Source organism: Daktulosphaira vitifoliae, unplaced genomic scaffold, assembly GCF_025091365.1.
Source record: "Daktulosphaira vitifoliae isolate Bord-2020 unplaced genomic scaffold, ASM2509136v1 Scaffold_3, whole genome shotgun sequence".
In the NCBI taxonomy this organism is placed as follows: Eukaryota; Metazoa; Arthropoda; class Insecta; order Hemiptera; family Phylloxeridae; genus Daktulosphaira; species Daktulosphaira vitifoliae.
Genome location: NW_026099574.1, coordinates 5,205,727 through 5,228,642, shown reverse-complemented (window position 1 = coordinate 5,228,642; position 22,916 = coordinate 5,205,727). Strand labels below are relative to the sequence as shown.

The 22,916-nt window shown below is 25.8% G+C and overlaps 2 protein-coding genes across 5 annotated transcripts; both read left to right on the top strand.

Annotated features, from left to right (window-relative positions):
• On the top strand, window positions 1–18,209 carry LOC126901183 (diacylglycerol lipase-beta). 4 transcript variants are annotated; one of them, XM_050677508.1, is made up of 14 exons: window positions 1–442; window positions 7,317–7,386; window positions 9,224–9,453; window positions 9,510–9,621; window positions 15,404–15,616; window positions 15,697–15,806; window positions 15,877–16,254; window positions 16,312–16,480; window positions 16,577–16,844; window positions 16,913–17,117; window positions 17,177–17,331; window positions 17,391–17,630; window positions 17,707–17,804; window positions 17,868–18,209. In XM_050677508.1, the coding sequence occupies exons 4-14, from the start codon at window positions 9,527–9,529 to the stop codon at window positions 18,061–18,063; spliced, it is 2,127 nt and encodes a 708-aa protein (XP_050533465.1). In that variant the 5' UTR covers window positions 1–442; window positions 7,317–7,386; window positions 9,224–9,453; window positions 9,510–9,526; the 3' UTR covers window positions 18,064–18,209. The 4 variants fall into 4 exon arrangements, with proteins under 4 accessions (XP_050533465.1, XP_050533467.1, XP_050533463.1 ...); XM_050677510.1 differs by having other exon boundaries at window positions 2–442; window positions 9,331–9,447; XM_050677506.1 differs by having other exon boundaries at window positions 2–442; window positions 9,224–9,447.
• A 750-nt stretch (window positions 18,210–18,959) lies between these two features.
• LOC126901189 (tektin-1-like) lies at window positions 18,960–22,794 on the top strand. The gene is made up of 4 exons (XM_050677519.1): window positions 18,960–19,426; window positions 21,412–21,684; window positions 21,769–21,991; window positions 22,397–22,794. The coding sequence occupies exons 1-4, from the start codon at window positions 19,053–19,055 to the stop codon at window positions 22,751–22,753; spliced, it is 1,227 nt and encodes a 408-aa protein (XP_050533476.1). The 5' UTR covers window positions 18,960–19,052; the 3' UTR covers window positions 22,754–22,794.
• The last annotated feature ends 122 nt before the right edge of the window (window positions 22,795–22,916 follow it).

Sequence of the window (22,916 nt, the reverse complement as noted above, 5' to 3'; positions counted from 1 at the left end):
TCGTTTTGCTTCAGTTGCATCGCGATTGCGTGCGCAACAGTTGTTTGTGGCAGTCATTTCACAACAATCCACTACTTCTAGTGATATCCTCTTATCTCCGGATACCGTTTGTGACTTAATTATATCTCGATCTTATTTGAAAATTGCAGTTTTTCAGGTTACTGTACCATTCAGCTCTTTCCAATCAAATTTTTTTCTAAAATAATCAGATATATAACAGTTTTCTTAAAGTAAACCAATCGCTAACATCAAAATAAGAAACATGCGTCGTTTCCGTTGGTGAAATTTTATGCAATAAGTGCGTTTTTTTGTACAAAGTAGGTCGCGACAGCTTTTTTCTTTAACACATACCAACAGTTCATATCTATTCAACCGATTCCTCATAAAATATATATATAATTGTTGTTCATGCATCAAAATGATGACAGAATAAATGATTTTGGTAAGTTACCTGTTTTATTATACTAAGAAAATAATATAATTATATTTTTGTATTGTTTTTTATTCAAAATATTTCTAATAAGTAGTATTGATGTTTCGTACTACTTATAACTCGAAAAAATTATTAGTATATAGTATTAGATAAAAGTATAAGCTATTTCTTAAAAATCATATTTTTCTACCTTCAGCTATTATTTTCTTATGTTCTTTTACTTATGCTTGCATTTTATAAAAATATATGTCAATAACTCTCATAACAGTTGAAATATTATGTGTTAAACTTTTTAACATAATTAATTTTATATGAATAAAATACTGGTATTTAAAACTAATTTTCGAGGTTTTACCCTCAGTAAAAATCTAAATTATAGAACACCTTATTTGCAATAATGTAACTGTGTAATAATTAAAAGTTCTATTTAATAATTATTTGAAAGTAGTTTCAGGATTTGTTAGTTTAGTTTAGAAGTTTCAAAATAAAAAAAGTTAAGTCTATCTTTCAAATGATTTTATTAAATTATGTATGTATTACATTTTTTTGACGTTATTCATTAATATGATAAACATTCATTAAAATTCTGTGCCTAATCATTGTTATCAATACTTAACCAGTATTAAATATTAGTTATTATACTTGATTGTCTATCTTAAAGATTAAATACAAGCTGATAGCAATCAAAAAAGTATAGATGGAGTGGTGATGTATGGCTCTTATTTTTATATTGTATAAAAATATATTTATTTTTTTCACTCAATGAAATATTTGAGTCTATCATTCAGTTTGTTGAAGTGAACTTGATTATTGTCTTATGATATAATAATAAAAAAATTATCCAAACTGAGTGATAGATTATCAAGCCCGGATTGAAGCATTGTGAGTCTCATGATCCCATATTTAAATATCATAGGTATCATATATATTATGTATATCATGATTACTATAATTTAAAAACTGAGGCATTAAGTCTTTAAGATTGTGAGCCATGGTCTTCCATAATTTAGATTTGTAAGTATTACAAAAAAATATGTGATTAGAATGATTTTCTGTAATTAAAATTTTCTAGGTTACCTTTTTTAAAAATAATATTTTAATTGAACATAAAAAATAATAATTTATCCTGAAGTTTCATTGTTTTCTTCTTACATTGTGATTTATGAAACAAGAATTTTTCCTGAATTTAAATATTAAATGGTATATTATATATATTTACTACATTTTATTCTAAGGCTAATTAGTTATTTGATGGTATAGTGTCTGTAAGAACGGTATTTGTGATAATGGTTTAGTTAAGAAATAATGATTTAAGACTGATACCATTCCCAAAATATATGATGTAAGATATGTGTAGAGAAAGTCAGAAGAGCCTTTCCTAAGACTTTAATTTTCAAATGAAATTTTTGTCACTTTTAAGAATAATATAGTTATTTAAACTCTAAAGTCCCCTTTATATTTGTTTGTATTTTTTTAGTATTTTCATTAAATGATTTGTTTAGTAGATACCAATTTCTATTTTTAATGATTCAGTTTTAAATAAAATTCTCAAATACATAAATTATAAGTTAAATGTAAGTATGAATAACAAATATTTATTTGAAGTCACATAGAACAAAGACTATATTCCTTTTGCAGACACCTTAAAATAATTTGAATAAAAAAGTAAACATAAAAATATCAGGTTATATCTGGTATACAAGGTAAACCATTTTTTATAATCCACTTAATAACTTACAAAATAATAATTTTCAGAGTTTTTTTGTTTTTTTTTAGTATTATTTATTTTTTGGTTTATAAGTGATTAAGTATTTTATAAGTTAATTTCTTATTTCTTATAAGGGTATAAACTTAATTTTATAAAAAATGATCTAACTAAGAAAATAATTAGTCGGCGACAACTTTTGAACCAATACTTCGGAAGTTTTTAGCTTTTTTATAGTAGACGGGAAATGAAGCGCAGGAATGACTCTTTATCATTAGACATTTTTTGATCGCACTCTTTCTGCTAGGTATAAAAATGTTAATAACTTGAAAAGTTGTTATCGACCTATCATTTTCTTAATTTCCTATTTTATAAGTTGTTTCCGTTAAAAAAAAAAGTGGACACTCTTACAGGCGTAAGGGATGGATCGAAAAAGTAATAATAATTTATAAATCAAGAAATATATTTAACTAAAAAAAGCCAAAAAAATAATTCCGAAATTATTTTTATTGTTAAATTATTGAATGAGTTACGATATATCTTGATATGAGATCTAACCCAGTGGCGTAATAATATTTATTAATGGGAAGGGTGACATAGTCAGATCATTATAGACAATTTGTATACTTATTTATTGATGGCCTTTTTTTCTTTATTCATTACTTAATTATGAATATAAATATAGCTCTTATATAGAACTTATGTCTTCTGTGTCACCTTATCAACCTACGCTACTAATCTAAACCAGAGATTTAAATCTCCAGTTTTGTTTAAAAAAATTGTGCATCTAGCTTAGTTAAGGGATTTGTCGCTATTACATTTAAATGTGCATTACTAAATTAAAAATTTTGAAAAATAATTGTAAGATTTTATTTATTAATATGTAATAAATATTTTTCACTAAATCAATGATACATTATTCATTTTTATAATTTTAGTGTCACGAAAGTATTATATTAGATGAATGAATAAACAATGCTTTCTCTATTCAAACGTATCATTAACAGTTTATATGTTCAGTCATTGTATTTATTTTTTAAACGACGGCGTATATTTATATTGATACTTAATCATTTCTAACAAATAACGGTTTTCATAAGTTTTTTAATTCGGATTGTTTTAAGCATAATTAACTTATAAATTAAATCTTGCATTAATAAGCTATTAATATACTTATTTAAATGCAATTTTCAATTTTCAGAAAACTATATTATAAAAGTTATTACTCATATTAATACTATTTTATACCAAATGGAAATTATTTAACAAAATAATTGAATTCGTTTATCGTTTATTTATTTATTTTTTTTAAGAAAGTTTTTTATTGAGTTATAATAACAATCTACACAATAGGTACAATAAGTAGAAATTTATAAGTATGATAATAACATAAATAGCATGAATCGGTAGCTCACGTTAGGGCCCCTCAAAATATTAGTGAAGTATTACAACATGCTAGTATAAATAACGTAAATCTATTGATTTTTTTTCTCAGTAGATTGGTAGTAGATCTCTGTATCAGGAAATATTTAAACGTTGGGTTGAGTTGTTTGGAAGTGTTATAGTGCTAAGTTGGGCACTGTTAGATTTTTTGAACGATTTAATGGTTTGCTATGTTATCTGAAGAAGAACACTGTATAGATGATTATTAGTTACAATTTTTTTAATAGGTACTAGTACAAGTTAATAGACCATCAGATAACAATAAACAAATTTTATTGTAATGACAATTTTTTTCGTATGTTTATTTACGTTTAAACTGCCATTAGCGAGAAAGTCGATAGTATTGTTTTCGTTAAATTACCACCACACAATAGTGTTGTATAGATCGTACGGTAACTAATTAATAATTTGCTAATCGATATTATATTTAAATTCAAATAATGTGTCTTGCATCCTCAATGTGTTCAATTATTTTGAAAATGGGTACACATAGGTACATACCAGATCGCGTATACATTTTTAAATGTGAACACTGGCCTAACAACTTTCACAGTAGCACACCCTTCTCTCGTACTCGCGTGATGCAACCATGTCATCAACATACTTAGTAAAATATAGATATTCCCGTGGTTATTATAATTTAAGAATGGGATAATGTTCTATAATTATCAAAACAGTTTAAAGGTTTAATTCTACGCGTGTTAGTCTGCTCTAACTCAAAAAATAATAATTTAGACGCTATAATCAAAATATTATGCTTTGTAAAATTTTTTAATGTAATTTTTCAAAAGTATGTCTTGAAGACGTTAGTTGTCATACTTGTATTCATCGACGATATAAAACCCCAAGGTCAACTCGTTTGGCATAGGTATTTTATGTTGGTGCTATCTAAGGTTTAAAATACATATAAATATACTTAATAGCAATCTTGAGCGAGTTTTTGCAACTCATGTGCAATAGGCAATCGGGTAAGGCAGTTACTTATTAACCACATCTTTGAATTCGACGTCAATGGAAGAGAAAACGTCATCGTGAGTAATGAACACAAAACAAGACATACTTGAATACTATTTAGAAATATACTAAACAGTAGAAATATCTCTCTTCGTTTCCTTTTTTTACTTGGACTTACATTAAACTCCAATAAATTTGTTACTCTAATTTTAAAAGTAAAATTATTTGGTACAAAAGATAATTCGACTCGAAATAATTTTTTTTTAAGAAGAGATCCTTATAATTGACTTTGCTATATACTATTACGACATTAAGCAACAACGATCAAATAGATATGCATGCAATCCACGTATAAAAAAATTTAAAAAGTAGAATTAATTCAATTTTTTTACCAAAAAAAATGAATTTGCATTAGTATATTCATTTTAATAATTGATGATAATTTTTTGATTATCATTATTAAAAATAAAAATTAACCTGAGTATATTAGATTTTGAAATTTCCGTAAAGTAAATTATTTATAATAACTTGTGTTTGAAAATATTATAAATACTTTTATATGGGTTAAGTTATTTTTACAAAATTCTTTGTTTAATAGAAAGTTTATTATAACAACTAGGTTTAAGAAAGGCGCAGAATGTGTCATAATTATACCACCAACGTTTTCTATTGTTGTTATAGTACATTAATATTGTTAAAATAATAACGGATACTTTTAGATGTTTACTTTTTCATTACTACAATTGTATTTATAAAGTAATGAAAAAGTAAATATTTAAAAAGATAATTTAAATTTTCTTAATACGTCAAGGCTTGGGTTTATAATTTACCTAAACTTAATAGTAATCTAATTACAGCCCTTATCACTTATTAAACTTAACACGATTACATATTAATTATTGCTCTAGTTAATTACCAATATTATACGTTGAAATTATAATTTTCTATTTTGTCATTATGTCCAAAAAGTCAAATTTCATTAATTATATGTACGGATAATATCATTAAGTAATACATTTTATTTAGAGTTATTTTCTCGAGTACGCTATATTTATTTATAAATAACGTTCAAAATAATGACAGTTTAATTATGTACTATTTGTTTATGTGTGTTTAATACACAATATATTTTTTTTCAATATTATTGTGCTTAAACTATACTTAACTTAAGTTAAGTTAAAACCAATAAACAATATTATTTTCTTGTGCAAGAAAACTATTTGCAAGTGGCCTACGTCTTTTCAGTCATCCACAAAATGATGCGAGCTCAATTTAAGTTCTTTGCACAATAGATTATATTAGTATCCTACACTTCGATTTCCCGCGCTATTTCCTTTCGGAAAAACGGCTGAGATCAGACTGGCTAGTCGAAAAATAGAGAGACTTTCGCCAAATAAATATTTATTAAATATATTGGATATTAATTATCCAATATAATTTGTACGAAATTGTACGTTATTTATGAAAATTTGAAGTAATAGAACACATTGCAATCTAATCGTGTATTTTTTGAAGTCTTTTTATATATAAAAGAAATACCAATATTTTATAAGTGTTAGAATATTTGTATCATTAAAAGTATTCCACCGAAAATAATATTTCTTCTAAATACCAGCAATTTGGACTTAACTTAATCGATAATTTCACTTGCTAAAATATGAATTAAACAATTTTTGTGCTCTCTACGTATTTAGCTCTTCTTAAAATTTGTAAAACTTTGAGGTGTTATCACAAAACGATTGTATGACACACATTTTACACATGAATCTTCAATTTTAATACTACTTATTTCTACTTCTATAATTTATTATTGATGTAAAAATATTCAATATTATCCAAGAAATTTTGATTTTGTAAACGAGTTTCGTCTACGTGACAATAAAAATTAGAATTTTTTTTTTGTTTATTTATCTAACTTATTAATAACGTTTAGTTACAATTTATACATCAATGGCATAATAAGTAAATTTAATATTTGTTACAGTTTTTTATTTGCAAAAAATTAATATTAGAATTTTTTTCTATACGTAAATATCATTGGAATAATTAATAGAATCGTATCTGTTTATTTTTAAATTTTAGATATTGCTATATTTCTAGATGTAAATAATTAAAATTAATTAATTATGAAATGCTATTATTTATTACTTACATATAACGTATTTTGTTTTTAAATATAAGTATAGTTTAAATATGCAAATCAAAATGTTTTATTACGCGAAAAACACTCATCAATTATTTAACAATTAAGCTTTTTATTTTCAATTTAATATGTTAGAAAATTATTTAACGTTTCATTTCATATTATTATCTAGAAAGTAAAATTATTAGTTACGGATTTTAAATTTTCCTTTTTTTGACGTTTGTTAGAAAAATTATAGACGTGAACTCACTTTCATTATTTATTATATTTTAGAAAAACAAACCATAAAATATTTTCTTGTAAACTAGTTGTACATATTTAAGTTATGGAATAATACTTAAATGTAAATTTACCTTACAGACTTATTCTGTTATTTAAAAAGAGACGTTAAAATTAAAACGTGTAATTACCGAAAAAAATGTTGACAAGTAGTGTAGTAAATTTTGTTTGGCAATGTTAAATGCTTTGACGTGAAATATTACTTACAAATTGACATGAAAAATTTTATGCTATATTTAACAAGCTATTTAAATAGTGTAATTTGGTAGAAAATGCGTTAACATACCTCTCTTGAATAATAATAATACATAAATTTATAAAAACAATTATGTATATTTTAATCATTTCTCTTTTTTCAGATGAAATTGAAATTGATGGATACCAAATCCAATATGTATTATGACACTACGCGATAAAAAACATCAAGAGGTATTTTTTTTTCTTTATGTATTATTAACCGTTAATAACCATATTTTTAAATTTAAAACTTAACCTATATAATCACTTAAATATAAATTAAACTGATTACATAGATACTAATTTAACTAAATATTAACAAATTAAACTTATCAATATTAAATTAATTTGTTATAATTAGGAAAACATATATTCAATTAAATTTCATTAGTTTTAATACAAATGTATAGATCTTATTTCAAATTATAAGGTTTACTCACTACAGTAGTGGGTAAAAATTATTATCATGTATTCTCTCCTTGTCTTTTTCTGGTTCTATCTAAAAAAATTTTGAATATCATGTTGCTTCATTTATTTATCATACTCATCTACTAAGTGTGTATCATACACAGTCATCATAACCTAGACCAATTATAAAAATACGGTTTTGCTCAAAAATTAATTAAATATAGTAGGGCTGATTCATTACTTGTTTGTTAAGTAGTATTTATACTTGTATTATAGATAAAATATTTTAAAATTTTAGTTAAATAGGTGTTAATATTTATTAAATAACAAGTGCCTTTGATATTTATTATCAAAATTCTTTTAATTGTAAGAATAATGTAGAAAGTAGGAGAAGTTGACAACTTGAAGATTGTTTATGTCTTTAGAAAATAACTTTATACCTGTAATTTTTGTTTAACTACTCAGTTTTCTATTAAAAATGATCGACGATAAGTTCGTTTGAACCCTTTCTGTTAAAGTCTTATTGATAAAAAAAAACAGTTAATTTTTTAAAATTTATTTTATTAAATTAACACTTAATATTAATGTAATAATTGTTTTATATTTCTTATTGATAAATCATGCAATTAAAATAAATTTTTAAGCATCAAATTTATATCTGAACTTTTCTGTAAAAATAAATGTTATTTTATATCATTTATAATTTTTTATTGGAGTTTTAATATTTAATTTTAATTTATACCATTCTATTAGCTACTAATAAACTGATAAGGCCCTCATAGATTTATTTTTATTGGTCATTTTTCATTATTAAATTTGAATGAATATAATTCTTGAAGTTTCTTCGTATTCAAGCTTCAATTAAATTAAAATCTATTTATTTTTTTTTTATTTTTGAGAATTTTTATTTTATATATTTTATTGTAGAATTCATTTTCAACAAATTGTTATAACTCTGAATGATGATTTATAAGTACATGATTCTAATAAAATTCTATATTATTCAATATAAATAATTAATTAATATTTTTTTTAATTAAATGATCTTAATAAAAGAAAAAATATCGCATGGTTAAAAGTATTACTATGATTTTTGGGGACCATTAAGCCTGAATTAATTTTTACATTATTTTTTAGTAATTATGACATAGAAATGTTATGAAATATTTTTAGATTCCTAGGGCCAAGGTCGAAAAATATACCTATGTGTACTTAATTATTATACTGACAATGAAACTAAACTAATGTCTACCTTTCCGGAAAGAGATTAATTGTCCATTAAAAAAATAAAAAAGTGTCTTAGCATTAACTCTAAGGCTTCTCATAATATTTTTAATGATATTAATCTCTACATATTAATATATTTCCTGTTTGAACTACTTCACTATTTGCCGTTGATCATGACATTTGTTTCATAAGTTTATTAATATTTTTTACTTCTTAAAAATTTACATAAAAAACAATTCGCAAAATCAAACCTTGACCAAATTACAAAAAATGAATAATATATGTCTATACACATGACATCTCGATAAAACTTGTGGTATTATTACCAGTTTAGTTTTATTCGCATTATTTAAAAAAAGTTATGTCTCAAACATGACATTTTTCTTATTATTAGGTGCTGATACAGGACCACAGTTAAAAATGCCATGTTATGTTGTTTGCTATATATCTCCAACATGATTAATTTAATTTCGTGGAAAAAATTCTTTTTTTTTTTTGAAGGGGGATACCCTCTTGCACCGTTTATGAGGCTGGTAAAAATGAGGGACCTGTTTCAAAAAGCAGGACTGGTAAAAATTGTATTTTCAGATGCATATTTTGAGGCTTGGCCTGTTTAAGGTGGTAGTAAGAAACCATATAATTGTATTTTAAACGATTGTTTCATTAAATGTGTTTTTTAGGGCGGCGAGTTATCAAAATGCCGTCTATGCGAATGTTTGGTCGTAGATGGTTAATTGGAACGGATGATTTGGTGTTTCCTGGGCTGCTGGAATTATTAATGCGAGGAATATGGTAAGTTACTTTTTAAGTAGCTATAAATTGAAAAAAAATTACCTGCAAGTAAATAGTTCATAACCAGCTTTAGATATAATAGGCACATGCTATTGCGCAAGGCTCAAATTAAAAATATGTGCCATGTTATGCACGAGTTGAAATTTTTTTTTTTTTGTGACAAAATTATCTTATACGGTGCACTGAAAAACCCAAAGTCGGTACTTTAAATGTTCACTTGTTATGTTAACTTAATGATGTATAACTCTAATACAATATTATTTTAATAAATAGAAACACGACATTATTTCAAAACTGTAATGACTGATGAAAATTTATAATTTTTTTTACTGAGACGTGTTTTTAAATATTGATATTCATCCCATCAATAGATATTTAGTATTTGAAAACAATTTTCTTAAATATACAATTAAATAACCTTTTAATACGTACGCCACTCCGCTCTGAATTTTAAACATAAAAATGAATTAATTTTCTTTAGAACACGAATTCAATGAACTTAATGACTGTTCAAGTCATTAAAGGAGTGAGTTAAGAAATCTTTCAAATTTTACATTATTTAAACGTATTTAATAAAAATTGTATAAAAATTTGTTGAAATGTATTTTTTAGATTTAAATTAGACCTAATACAAAATCGTTTATGTTTTAATTTATACTTTTATAAATGATTAATTATTTATTTGCAATATGATGAATGAAGTATTAACTACGTACAACACAATCATCTTTCATTTGTAATTTTCTGTAGGGATTACATACATTTCTAATGTCAATTAGTTGTTAGTATTATGTATAATTTGCTAAGGAATTAAAAATACTTCAAGGTTATCTTTTTGTGACTTTCCAGTTTGGTATTCCTTCTATAACTTTTCGTTTAGTTAAAAAATCTATCTATTTAGTATTCATTTTCATTTGTATCATTTATACAGATTTGCCAAAAATATATATCGATATGTATTATTGCAGCCAATCATAATATTAATGTTTCAATTAATATTGTCATAATACTTTTAAGTGCAATTAATGTTTTTTTTTTAATTGTAAAAACTAACTTAGTGAGCCACGAAAAGAATGATTTAAATTAACAAGTACTTTCCTTTGTGGATTTCACTTCATTCAAACTAAATAAAATAAAAATCTGTACTTAACCATAATAATATTGAAATTCGCTTTATGACATGGTCTTATATAATTTTTTTTCCATTATTATTGATAAATATTTTCCACCCTGAGGAGTACTTTGCCATGTGCGTCAGTATTTAATTCGTATGTGTAATAATTATGATACATTTAAACCAAAATTGCCTTAAGGTTTTTCAAGGTAATTAAAATTTTCAAGTTTTCTCTTATATTTATTTAAGTAACATTTATTGCATATTTCAACGTCAAAACAATTAATAATGAAAATTAAGAAAGTACTCTACAGTTAATTTGCTTGATAAATGAACTTGAATAAAAACCTAACTATGAAAAAAATCAAATTCCACTCCTAAAAAATAGGAACAATGTTTTGAGCAACATTTCTCATTTATTCATATTTCTTAATATTTTGCCAATTTTTAATAAGGCATAAAACAAATGTTGTCACAATTTTCTATGAATCCCTTAAAAAGTTTTCAACCTTTTTTTCTTCGGAATTCTCTCTTTCCCATCACCCATGTAATTATTAAATAAGTACTGAACCAGTACTTATCAAGAAACTTGCTAAGTGTTAAGCAATATGATTAAAGGAGCAATATTGCTAATGAAGAAGGATTGAATTTTTTGAACTAAAAAATGAATCAAACTTGACCACAATGTAGATATTACTACCTTGATAAGCAAATTCTTTTATGGATAGGGTTGAAACTAGACCCTATTTTACAATTAGGTTTTTGTTGGGGATATAATTTTCCTTTTCTGGCTTAAGGAAGCAAAATATATAATTTTCACGAGCCACTAAATAATCAGAACGAGTACCTGCCCGCCCTGTCGCCAATATTGGACATATTGTCCAATATATGATAACAAAACAAAACTTTCTATACCAAAACGAAAATAAATATAGTAATAATACATTTTTTTTTTATTGGCTTTTATTGTTTAACTTGTATTATATTAATAAATTTGATATAATTCATTTAAAATTCTTGATTAATCAACTAGCAATACAGTTTACATGATCTAGGTAATACTTTCTCATCAGTGCTCTAATTTAAATAATCTTGAACAATGTTTTTAATCAATAAATATTATTTTACTTTATTCTTGAATGACAACCATATAATTCTACCTAGAAAATACTCCATGTTATAAATAAAAGGTATCTCTATGACTAATAATATTAGCTGAATGTTGCATCAGAGAACCGTCTTGTGTTCATAATAGTTGAAATTTATTTACTAATTTTGGGATAAGAAAATAAATATCTGACATTTCTGCTTTCTTCAAAATTATATTTGCATTGCTCATTATTTATACTTTGTAATTCAATTTATTGCGAGATTTTGTTCATTATTTAAAAAATGTTTCAACAATACTCTCTTTACTTAAAACGCCGACGTCGATTACAATCTACTTCAAAAAAATACTTAAAATTGTTGGTTTCGGCAAACGTTTCATTTGTACTTGTCATAATTTTAATTCGTAAAATAATTTTTCGTGATTTTTTTACGTTTTATAGTGTAGTTGTGGTTACTATATAGTATTTTTTTGCCGGAAATAATTATGATTTTGTGAATGTACTTTAATAGTAATTTTGCCTATTCAAGGTAGCCAAAGCGTAATTTATCTGCTTCAATCACTTGTATAAAGTATTTCAACTTAAAATTATTCGACAGATAATCGCCTTCAATCATTTCAATGTACATAAATTTACAATAAACATATAATTAAGATACGCATACATTTTTTAATCTTCTTGTAAATTTACGGATTATATTTGTTGACCTTCTCTTTGATTTACTGGTAAATAAAAATGAAACAATAAAGAAGGTATAAAATGCAACTTGAATTATTATGCAAGTCATTCAATGAACAAAATATGAAATAATCCATAGACCATTGTAAAACAAATAAATGATAATTGAGATTTTAAACAGTATATTGCATAATTATCATGATAAATAGACTATTAATAAAAAATACATTAAAAATTCATTGAAGTTTATTTCATACATAGTTAAAGTTTTAACTACATAAATCAATATCAAAGTCATATGTGTACTTGGAAAAAAATCTTGATTTTCGTTATTTAAGAACTTATAATAATTATTTAGATTATAAAAATCTTTGATGTAATTAGATTCTTAAAGTAATTATAAAATTAAAATTTTTTTTTATAATTTGTTAACTGCGTCAAGGATTTGGCTTGAAATAGTTTTAAGTACATAGTTAATTAAGCTAGCGTGCTATTCATCTACTATTGTATACCATACATAATTATTATTTTGTTAACAATATTATTACTCGATAACCGATTTTAACTTTAATTATTCAACTGATATATAACAAGGAACACCTTCCATGGAAATTATTTTCTATTTTAATGTTTTGTGATAATTTTGGAAGTAGAAAACATTAATGACTACTAAAAGCTAAAGGTCCAAATGGTCCACGAATATGTTTTTAATCTGCACCCAATTTCGTAGAATTGTATAGTATTGAACTATCAATTAGAATACAAATTGTTATGTACTCAATTAACTATAGTTTATAAGACGCCAAAAAGATACACTAAAATTCATAACAAAAAAATGAAACCTACCCAACCACATAACAAAAAAATACACTTCTAACTCACAAAATAAAGAAAACCAGAAAAACCCTATTAATATGATGGAATCGTATAGTAACTCACTGGGAGATATCAACCTTCAAGTGTCGCTAATTAAAAAAATACCTTTCAACCAAACCCCACCTTAGAAATGGAATTTCATCTTCAATACAGATTTACTCCAGTTTGACAAAAAAAGCATTAATACTGAAATAATTCGCGCTCAATTTTTAGACACTTGCAACACAAAATATAATAACTACGCACACATCTACACAGATGCATCTAAATCAGAACACGGAGTTGGCTTAGCATTCACCACCTAAAACACCACGTCCAAATTTAAAATACCTACAATAGCAAGCATTTTTAGCGCAGAGACATACGCAATACTTGAAGCAACTAAATTCACAAAATATATAGCAAAATATAAAATACTAATCCTGAACGATTCATTCAGTTTACTTACAGCTATAAAAAATCCAAATACTAAAAACGAACTAATTCATAACGTCCAATCCATATTAGTAAATACAAACAAAGACATAAAAAACATGTGGGTTCCATCCCATATAGGAATTATTGAAAACGAAGCAGTAGATACAGCAGCAAATGAAGCTGCCATATCATCTAGCATGGATATTCCTTCAAATGACGCAGTACACGAAATAACCAAAAGAATAAATCAAAAATGGTATAACATATTGAACGAAATACCCAACCAAACCCAACCTAACATCAAACTTGCAGAAATAAAAAGAACCACAAAAAATTGCATTTAAATGTAACTCTGACAAGAAGACAAGACGTTATCCTAACAAGAACTCAAATAGGGCATAGTTACCTCACCCACCCACACGTTCTAAACCACGAACGACAACCAATTTGCTCAACCTGCAATAAACCTGTCACCATTAAACACGTATTTATAGAATGTACCAAATACAACAACGAACGCCTTATATTCAAACTGCCAAACAACATCCTGAAAGAAAATAACGAAGAAAACATCCTCAGATACATAAAATTGCTAAACCTGTACTCTTTAATTTTATATGTAATGTTGCATAGACTTTTATTATTATTATAAACCGATTGTAAAAATTGTATAAACTAAACTTACATATAAATGTAACTATGGCTAATGACCACAGATGTCGAAGCCATAATAAAAGAAAAAAAAACTATAGTTTTTTTTTATTTTATGGTTATACAGTTTATTTTAATTGCAGTTATCCAATTTTTTTTAATTTGTTTAATGTTTTTGAATACTCGGACAGTTAAATTTCTTTATGTAAAATAATTGAACTATCCGTATTATTTGAGATTATCAAAGTTTTGAGTGTAATCAAGTAATGAAATTTGACAAGTTTATATTTAAATCCAACCTATTGAGAATTTTCTATAAGATATATTAACAACATTATTTAAAGCTATTCAGGGACGATTTTATAGAGAATTTTTAGGATAGAAAAAAATTTGGTGCTAATAAAATATTTAGGAAGATAAATTTTCCAAGACCTCTGATTATACTCCAACCCAACCTACTTGTTTTCAAGCATCGCTATCCAAAGATGGCGATTAAAAATTATTAGGACTGATATAAAATAATTTTATTGTTTTTGATTGTAACTTTACAACCTTAAATACTTTAAACATTTATCTTTTTTATACAGTATCGGATTTTTAATATTTTTCTGGATAGGGTCCTAAAGAATAAAATTTATTTAGAATACATATCAGAATCTTACCTTACATATTAAATAATGTAAAAGTATCGGTGTCCCCCGTAAATCCCTTGTTAACATTAAAGAATAGTTAAATAGAAAAAAATATATTTTACATAAAATGTTTATATTACTAGGTATTGAATCTAGACTTTACACTTACTTTTAATTTTAACAAAAATTTGAGTAAATCAAAATTATATGTAATTGAACATTTTAAACATTTTTATTTATTTTTACTTTACTTCAAATAATTCATTGAATATATTTTATATTTTTGTTATTATTATTATTTTTAGGTTGGCGTTAATGAGTTGTGCATTGTATCGGTATTATCATTGGACGTTCAATTGTGCCACCGGGGGTTTGTTTGTTCGGATTTATTTGATAGGTATAGTAGCCATGCATGCTATTATAATCTTACTGGTTATGTTTATGGTAAATCGAAGTGCTCAAGGTGCTATATATGATACAAAAGCTCGAAGGATCGTGCCGCGGCTCTTAATGATGAAGTAAATATTTATATTAAAGACATTTGTTTTTATTTATAATATACTTAACGTAAAATTTTTTTCTACATTTTTTTTTTCAGAATTTTTTTACTAATACCAGAAGTTGTACTTAATATATTTGGCACAATTTGGACCTACACGAAATGCATTCAGTGTGATAATGAGCACTTCACTAATTCAGTTGTTGAACGTAATAATAATTTATTTTATAAATCATATTTTACTGTAATGTGTTCTAAAATTCTTTGTCATTTGATTAGTTGGTGTATTGTTTAATTGGATTGTGCTTGGTGGTCTTATATTTGTACTAGCTATGGTATTAGATCCAGTAGGTTCCTTGAAATTTCAAGAAGGAACCAATGGAAATGCAGATGTTGATATGCTTTTACACCGAAAAATTACCCGTATATGGGTACGACGATTTAGATGGATTTTTTGTTGGTTAATAAGAGATGAGCATTCACGCGAAGCATTTTCACAAGCTGCTAGTATTATGAGTTCCATTTTTAGAAATACTGATATTATTCCTTCTGATTTTATTGCTGGTTTTGTATTGTTGAGAGTTAAACAAAAACGTGAATCTAGAGAGCAAAGACGTTTAGCTTTATTAGCTGAGCAAAGATATAATTGTACTTCTAGTAAGTAAAATGAAATCATCAAAAGTTATACGTGATTTTATATATTTTGTATTTTAGTCGTGTCTGAATGTTTTACTCAAAAACCCAGTTGGATGTGTCTTAAAAAAGCAAGACATTATCTCCAATTATCCATTTCAATTTATGGTTGGCCATTTTTAATTTATCGTTACTGTATAACAGGTTTTTTTAAAATGATACCAAAGTTCCTGTGTTGTGCTTGTTTTCGGTAAATTTATCATTTCTATATGTATTGATTTAAATTTTCTATTTACATAGTCATAATGTATAATTTAATATTTTTATCATTTTTTTTTTTAATTAGAACAAAACCTACTGTTATTCAAGAAGATAACTGTTGCTTATGCAACTTTGCAGCTGTTCGATATATGTCAAAACTCCATTCAAAAGATATATTGTATGCTTCATTTGTGAATCATATTTTTGAATTACCTTTTTTTGTAGCATTAGATCATGAAACAAGCAGTATAGTTATATCCATTAGAGGATCATTATCTATGCGAGACGTCTTTACAGATTTAACAGCTGTTGTAGAGAAATTAGATGTTGAAGGTGTTCCTCCTGACAGCTATGTAAAAAAAATTGTTTTATTATTTAAAGTGAAATTATTAACTTTCAACTATATTTTGACTTATAATAGGCACATAAAGGAATGTTACACAGTGCAAAATATATAAAAAGTGAATTAGAAGATCACAATATTATAGAAAAAGCATTAATTAACTTTCCAGAATACAATCTAGTAATTACAGGACATAGTTTAGGTGCTGGTACTGCAGTACTTTTGGCATTCTATATGCGTCCTATATATCCTAATCTCAAAGTATATGCATTTGCTACACCAGGTAACAATTTTTACTAAAACTACTTTCCTTTCAAATTCTATTAAAAAACATCATTATAGCTGGATTACTAAGCCGTGAAGCTGCACGAATAGCAGAGGAATTTACACTGTCTGTAGGTGTAGGTGATGACATGGTAATGCATTTAACTATTGACAATGTTGAAGATCTTCGTACAAATATGGTAAATGTTTTACAATCATGTCGTTTGCCAAAGGTATTTATTATAATTGATTTAAAAAATAATTTACAACTAAAAAATTTAATCTCTTCCAGTACCGAGTCTTTCTCAATGGTTTTGGATATGCTCTTTTTGGTGTTCCATCACGTGATCTAGAATCTACCTGGCGACATAGGACTCCTTCTGGAATCCGTAATTCTCCTTTGTTGTCCCAGAATTCTCCAGTTTTGTCTATGATCACACAAAATGATGGTTTTCCAAATGATAACATAAGCAATCACAACCTTGTTCAACCCATAGCCACTTATCCATTTGAACAACCTATATACCATCTAGTAATAATTATAAAATATTATTATATGTTGTTCTAAAATTTTTTAATTCTCTTTAATCTATTTAACTAAATAATAGGAAACCAGAAGATACTCAAAAATACGTTTGTATACTCCTGGTCATATATTGCATATAACTAAAAAGAAGAAAAGTAAAGAGCAGAAAAGAGCTGATAAGTATGTTCTCTTTTTTTTTTTCGTAAACAGAATAATATGTAATGCTTCGTTATTTTGTATCAGGAAATCAGGCACTAATAGTAATGAATATAATTATGAAATGAGATGGGCATCTCCAGAAGATTTTAAAGAACTTAGAGTTATGCCACGAATGTTTTTGGATCATCTACCAGAAAATGTTTTAAAAACAATTGATTGTGTTCTTAAAGAACAAAAAACTGAAATTGGATTTGATTTAGCTCAATTATCTATAATTTAAAAGTATTTAAGTGATTTTTACCCTCATAAAGCCAAACTTGATAATTTATACTCAAAGTTAACTACTTGCAAGTAAATCTAAGAGTTATGTATTATTTTCCGACAAGGCTGTCAATTTTAGTATTACAACAACAAAATTGTTTAAGATTCTATCTGTAGAATCAAACTTATTCCTACATTTATTGTACTTAACAGTATTTTATGAAAGATCTGATTACTTAATGTTTTATCATTATGTCTTAATTAATTAATTGTGTGTTTTTATGTAAAATATTGTTATAAATACTATTTTTTTTTTCACAAACATTTCTATATTAACTTTTAAAGTTAGTTAATAACCTACTGTAATAGTAATCTTTAAGCTTTTGCTCAATTTTGTATTGTTATCATAAATATGATATCTTTTTGTTATATTTTTTTATTCTATTATAAAAAATTGACTACAATCAAGTCTTTGATTTCTTAAAATAGTAATTTTTTTAACACTTTAATGAGTATAAATCTATTTTATATGTTTATTTCTGTAAATGATATACTTAGCTTAAATCAAATATATTCAATTAATTGTTTTTTTATATTATTATTTATAAGAGATACCTAATACATAAATTGGATGATGGAACTAAAAACCCTGTGATAACTATACTATTTAAGTCTTAATTAAATATTTTTAATGTATATAAAAACTTATCTAAAATTATATTAGGCGTTTTTCTTATGTAAATTATTACGGTTAAATTTTAATAGACTCGAGGACTCATTTAAATAATAATATTTGTTAAAAAAAATTGTATAAAAAAGTATTTTATAATTTTTTTCAGAAATTGTATTTTATTATTATCGTTATAATATGTATTAATATTAAAAAATCAATATGTGCTCAAATGTGTGTTACTGTGGTAACTATGTAAACAAGACAATAAAATACTTGTTTTTTCTTACAATAAAAGGGTGTTTACCAAAAATTAAATTGCATTTTTGATTAATACTATGGATAAAAACAAAGTTCTAAAGCTTGATAATTTAAGCATACAGCACACACTTAGTGAATGGTGGCATAATAATGAACAACAAATTAGAGCAGCTGAAGATCAACAAGAATGGGCTCAACGATTAACATCTGAAGCAGAACGTTTGATATATGAAACCCATGACTCAGTGATAAAAAACAAACTAGAAATTGATCATCAGTCTAAAGTAAAAGTAAATGACATAGAGTTTAAGAAAAAAGAAATCCAAAATAAAAAAAACGATTTGGATGAAGAAATTAATATGCTTTTGGTTTACGAAGAACGTATAAAAAATGCCAACAACTCCCTTGTTGGTGATGCTATGGACATTATAGCAGAGTGTCTTAAACTTAGGTAAATTTACTTATGTGTAAAAAAATGTTCTTATATTAGTATCACCCTCAAATATTTTTCAGAATGGAACCTAAGGGGCTATAAGCTTCAGAACCTGTAGGAAAAAATTTTTCTCACTATGTATATTTAAATAGGGTTAAAATTTTTTTTTTTTTTTCAATGAATATGATAAGCTAATTTTTTTACTACTCTGCATATTGAGACCTAATTGAGGGAGGGGTTATCTAAATTGAACTTTTTATATAGTATTTTTATTCTATAAAAACCCAGAACAGTGGTGACGTGGCATAGTTGCGTCAAGTATAATGATATCTGACAGTGATTAAAATCACTATCAAAATAAAACGCTTCGATGCAAATCTTTAGATAGTATTTAATTTTAAAGAAATTGGTGAATTATTCCAAAAGCTACATGATCTGCTATTTCCTTATTTATATCCTGATTAAGATAAAGTATGTCAATTGAAAAAGGTATACAAATATTATTTCTCATAAAAAAATTGTGTTGATCCATACACTTTTCAATAAGTTATAGCATTAAAAATTTTAAAAATAAAATCGAGTATTTTCGCACAAAAATAGCATTTGATAGCCATTTTCACCATGAAGACAAAATAAAGTCCGAAATTTTATTTTCCATAATAAATTATATTACATTAGCTTTAATTTAAAGTATATATAAAAATGTCAGTATTTTCGGAACACTTTCAAAAGTTTATTTTTTGTGAAAAAGTTATCACTTTGAATCCCGCCCTGTGAGCAGGTAAAGGGTCAGATTTATAAAAAAATATACCAAATGAAAGGTAAAGACATCATGCATCTATAAAAAAAATTATATTGATTTGGTTATTTTAAAAAAAGTTATGGCAGTTTTAAGTAAAAAAAATTGAAAAAATGTCAAATATTTACCGATTTTTAAATTTGTAATTTTTTTGAAGATTTCCTCCATTTATGGGGAACGAGGGAAATTTTTTCAATTTTTGAGGATAATGTCTTCGACTAGATACGATTTGTGATCTTTTGGCGTATCGTTAAAAGAGATAGGTTTGGTGAGAACTGAGTAAAAGTGATAACAGACAAAAAAGAAAACACATCATAGTAAAAAAAAACCATTTCAGCTTCGCATCGAAGCTACAAGTAATTTAGCCTATGGGCGTTAAAAAGCTAAATACAATACTAGCTATTAATGGAACTTCATTATTTGTTAGCGATTTTGATATTTATGCTCTCGCTCTTAAACTTATCTTTAAATACCAACCTGGTAATGCACTCAGTAATTTCATTCTTGCAATGTGTGGGTATTGTTTTTTAGAAGAATCCTTAATTATTAATTACCCATTGGTCGTTTAATGGCTAACCATTTATATATTAGCTTTTTTCAATTTTAATCTTGGTGGAAAGGTTCTATAAACTAAATTATTTGATTTTATATGTAAAAAAGTAATCATAGTTATTTTTAGATTTAAGATTTAGTTTTAGTTGTTAAAGAGATAGGCAAGAACTGCCCGTGCACTCAGGCCTGCAGATCTTTTCCTTCACATAAATTTTACCACCGCAGTGTTTTTGCCGTTATTTGAGTACTTAATATATGTAGAACATCCTACAAGGCACTCCTTTAAATGTTCAAAGAATCCTGTTTCTCTGGCAAATTAAGTGTATCTTTGAGTTTTAAGTTTTTGATATCTTCTTTTTCGAGAAAATCTTTTTCCGAGATTTTAGATCGTAATGTAGCTAAGTATCACATACTCACATAATTTTATTTGAATCTTCCTCTTCTATTCTATATTTCCTGCACAGAAATGATTCCGTCACCCTCATTGTGTAAAGATGTTAAAGCAAATGACCGAATGTACTATTAAAGTGCTTATTTGATGTGTAGTCATGTTATTAAGATTTCTCAGTAATAGACTGAAAATCTTGATTGTCTAGGTACTACAAAGCATCATTTTTTTATTTTAATAAATATGTATTTTGTTTTTAATTAGAAAAGAGCGTATCGGTATTGATTTAGTATTTGATGATGTCGAGAGAGAACTATTACGGGAACGATTATTAATCGTAGGAATTAACGACCAACTAGAAGAGTTATTAGATAAAGTAGTTCTTCAATTAAGAAAATTGAGGTCATTTGCATACAATTTATCAGTAGATTTGGAACATAAAGAAAACGTACTGAAAATTGAAGCCCATAATGAACAACTTTCAGATAATAGTATTGAAATTTCAGTTTTAAATTCTAAGCATATGTTTCTTCCGGCGTTAGTATAAATAATTATTGGCTAAAGCTTAGTTAAGTTAATAATTAAGTAAATTATACTTTATTTTCATATATTATTTTGTAGTAAAATTTCAGCTGAAGAATGGGATCAATATTCTTCAAATATTATAGCTGCGGCTAATAAAACACTCGTAAATGGCAGACCTCTAAGAGCTTATTTTGACAAATGCCTTAATAAAATGATCGAAGACCTCGTAGACCAAGCTAACATCGTCAACGAAACATTGAGACAGCGAACAGAAGAATATCGAGAAATAATTGAAAAACTTCATCAACAACAAGGCGAAGTGTGTATTTATGGTTATATTTTTAGAGAGAAAAAAATTATGTCTAGGTGGTTTGGATTCCCCTTCTACACATTATAATTCATTTTTATACTTTAAAGGTTAAATAAACCATAACCTTGACAACGTTAATCTCTTCTATTAAATCATTTTTTACTCGACTTTGCATCCTAGATTTATATTCTAGTGGATTATTTAGGAATATGTTATGGAGGATCTATACAATTAACAAAACGTTGAGTAATGAGAGATTCACCCTTCTACTATTTCCACTACCATGACTTTATGCACATGGGAGGCTAGGTCACAAGAACTCTTCATTAATACATTACTGTTATGTTTTTAACTAAAACAACCCATATTATAATTAAATTGACTGTTATAAAATAAGTTTTTAAATGTGTTCAGGTATTTGGTAAAATAGAAGATGTCCAGGAAACTATTAATAAATTACAGAAAGCTATCGATGATAAAGAAGCGTATATAGCTTTGGCGCACACTCGCCTAAAAAACCGTACACTGAGAAAAGGAATAGAACTTTGTAGAGATGAACTTGAAGTGAAACTACACGCTGAAGTCGCAGAGCTTGAAGAAAATGTAAAACGTTTACAAGAAATGTTAGCTAATTCTTTGGAGTGTTTAAAAAATTTAAAACAGTCGTCAGTTCGAATTGAAACTCAATTGAAAATTAAAGAAAACTCTTTGTATATAGATAGTGTATTATGCGTCAAACAACGAAACCGTATAAATTTTCAAACATTTTAATTAATCTAATTATTTTGTAAAAATAAAGTCATAGTTTATTAACCGATAATTTGTGATTTCTTTCTTAATTAGATACTACACAGAGTGTTCAATAAGCAAGGGAATAGGGAAATTGTTATAAATAATGAGAACAATAGAAACCCGTTTCCTTACTTGCTGAACA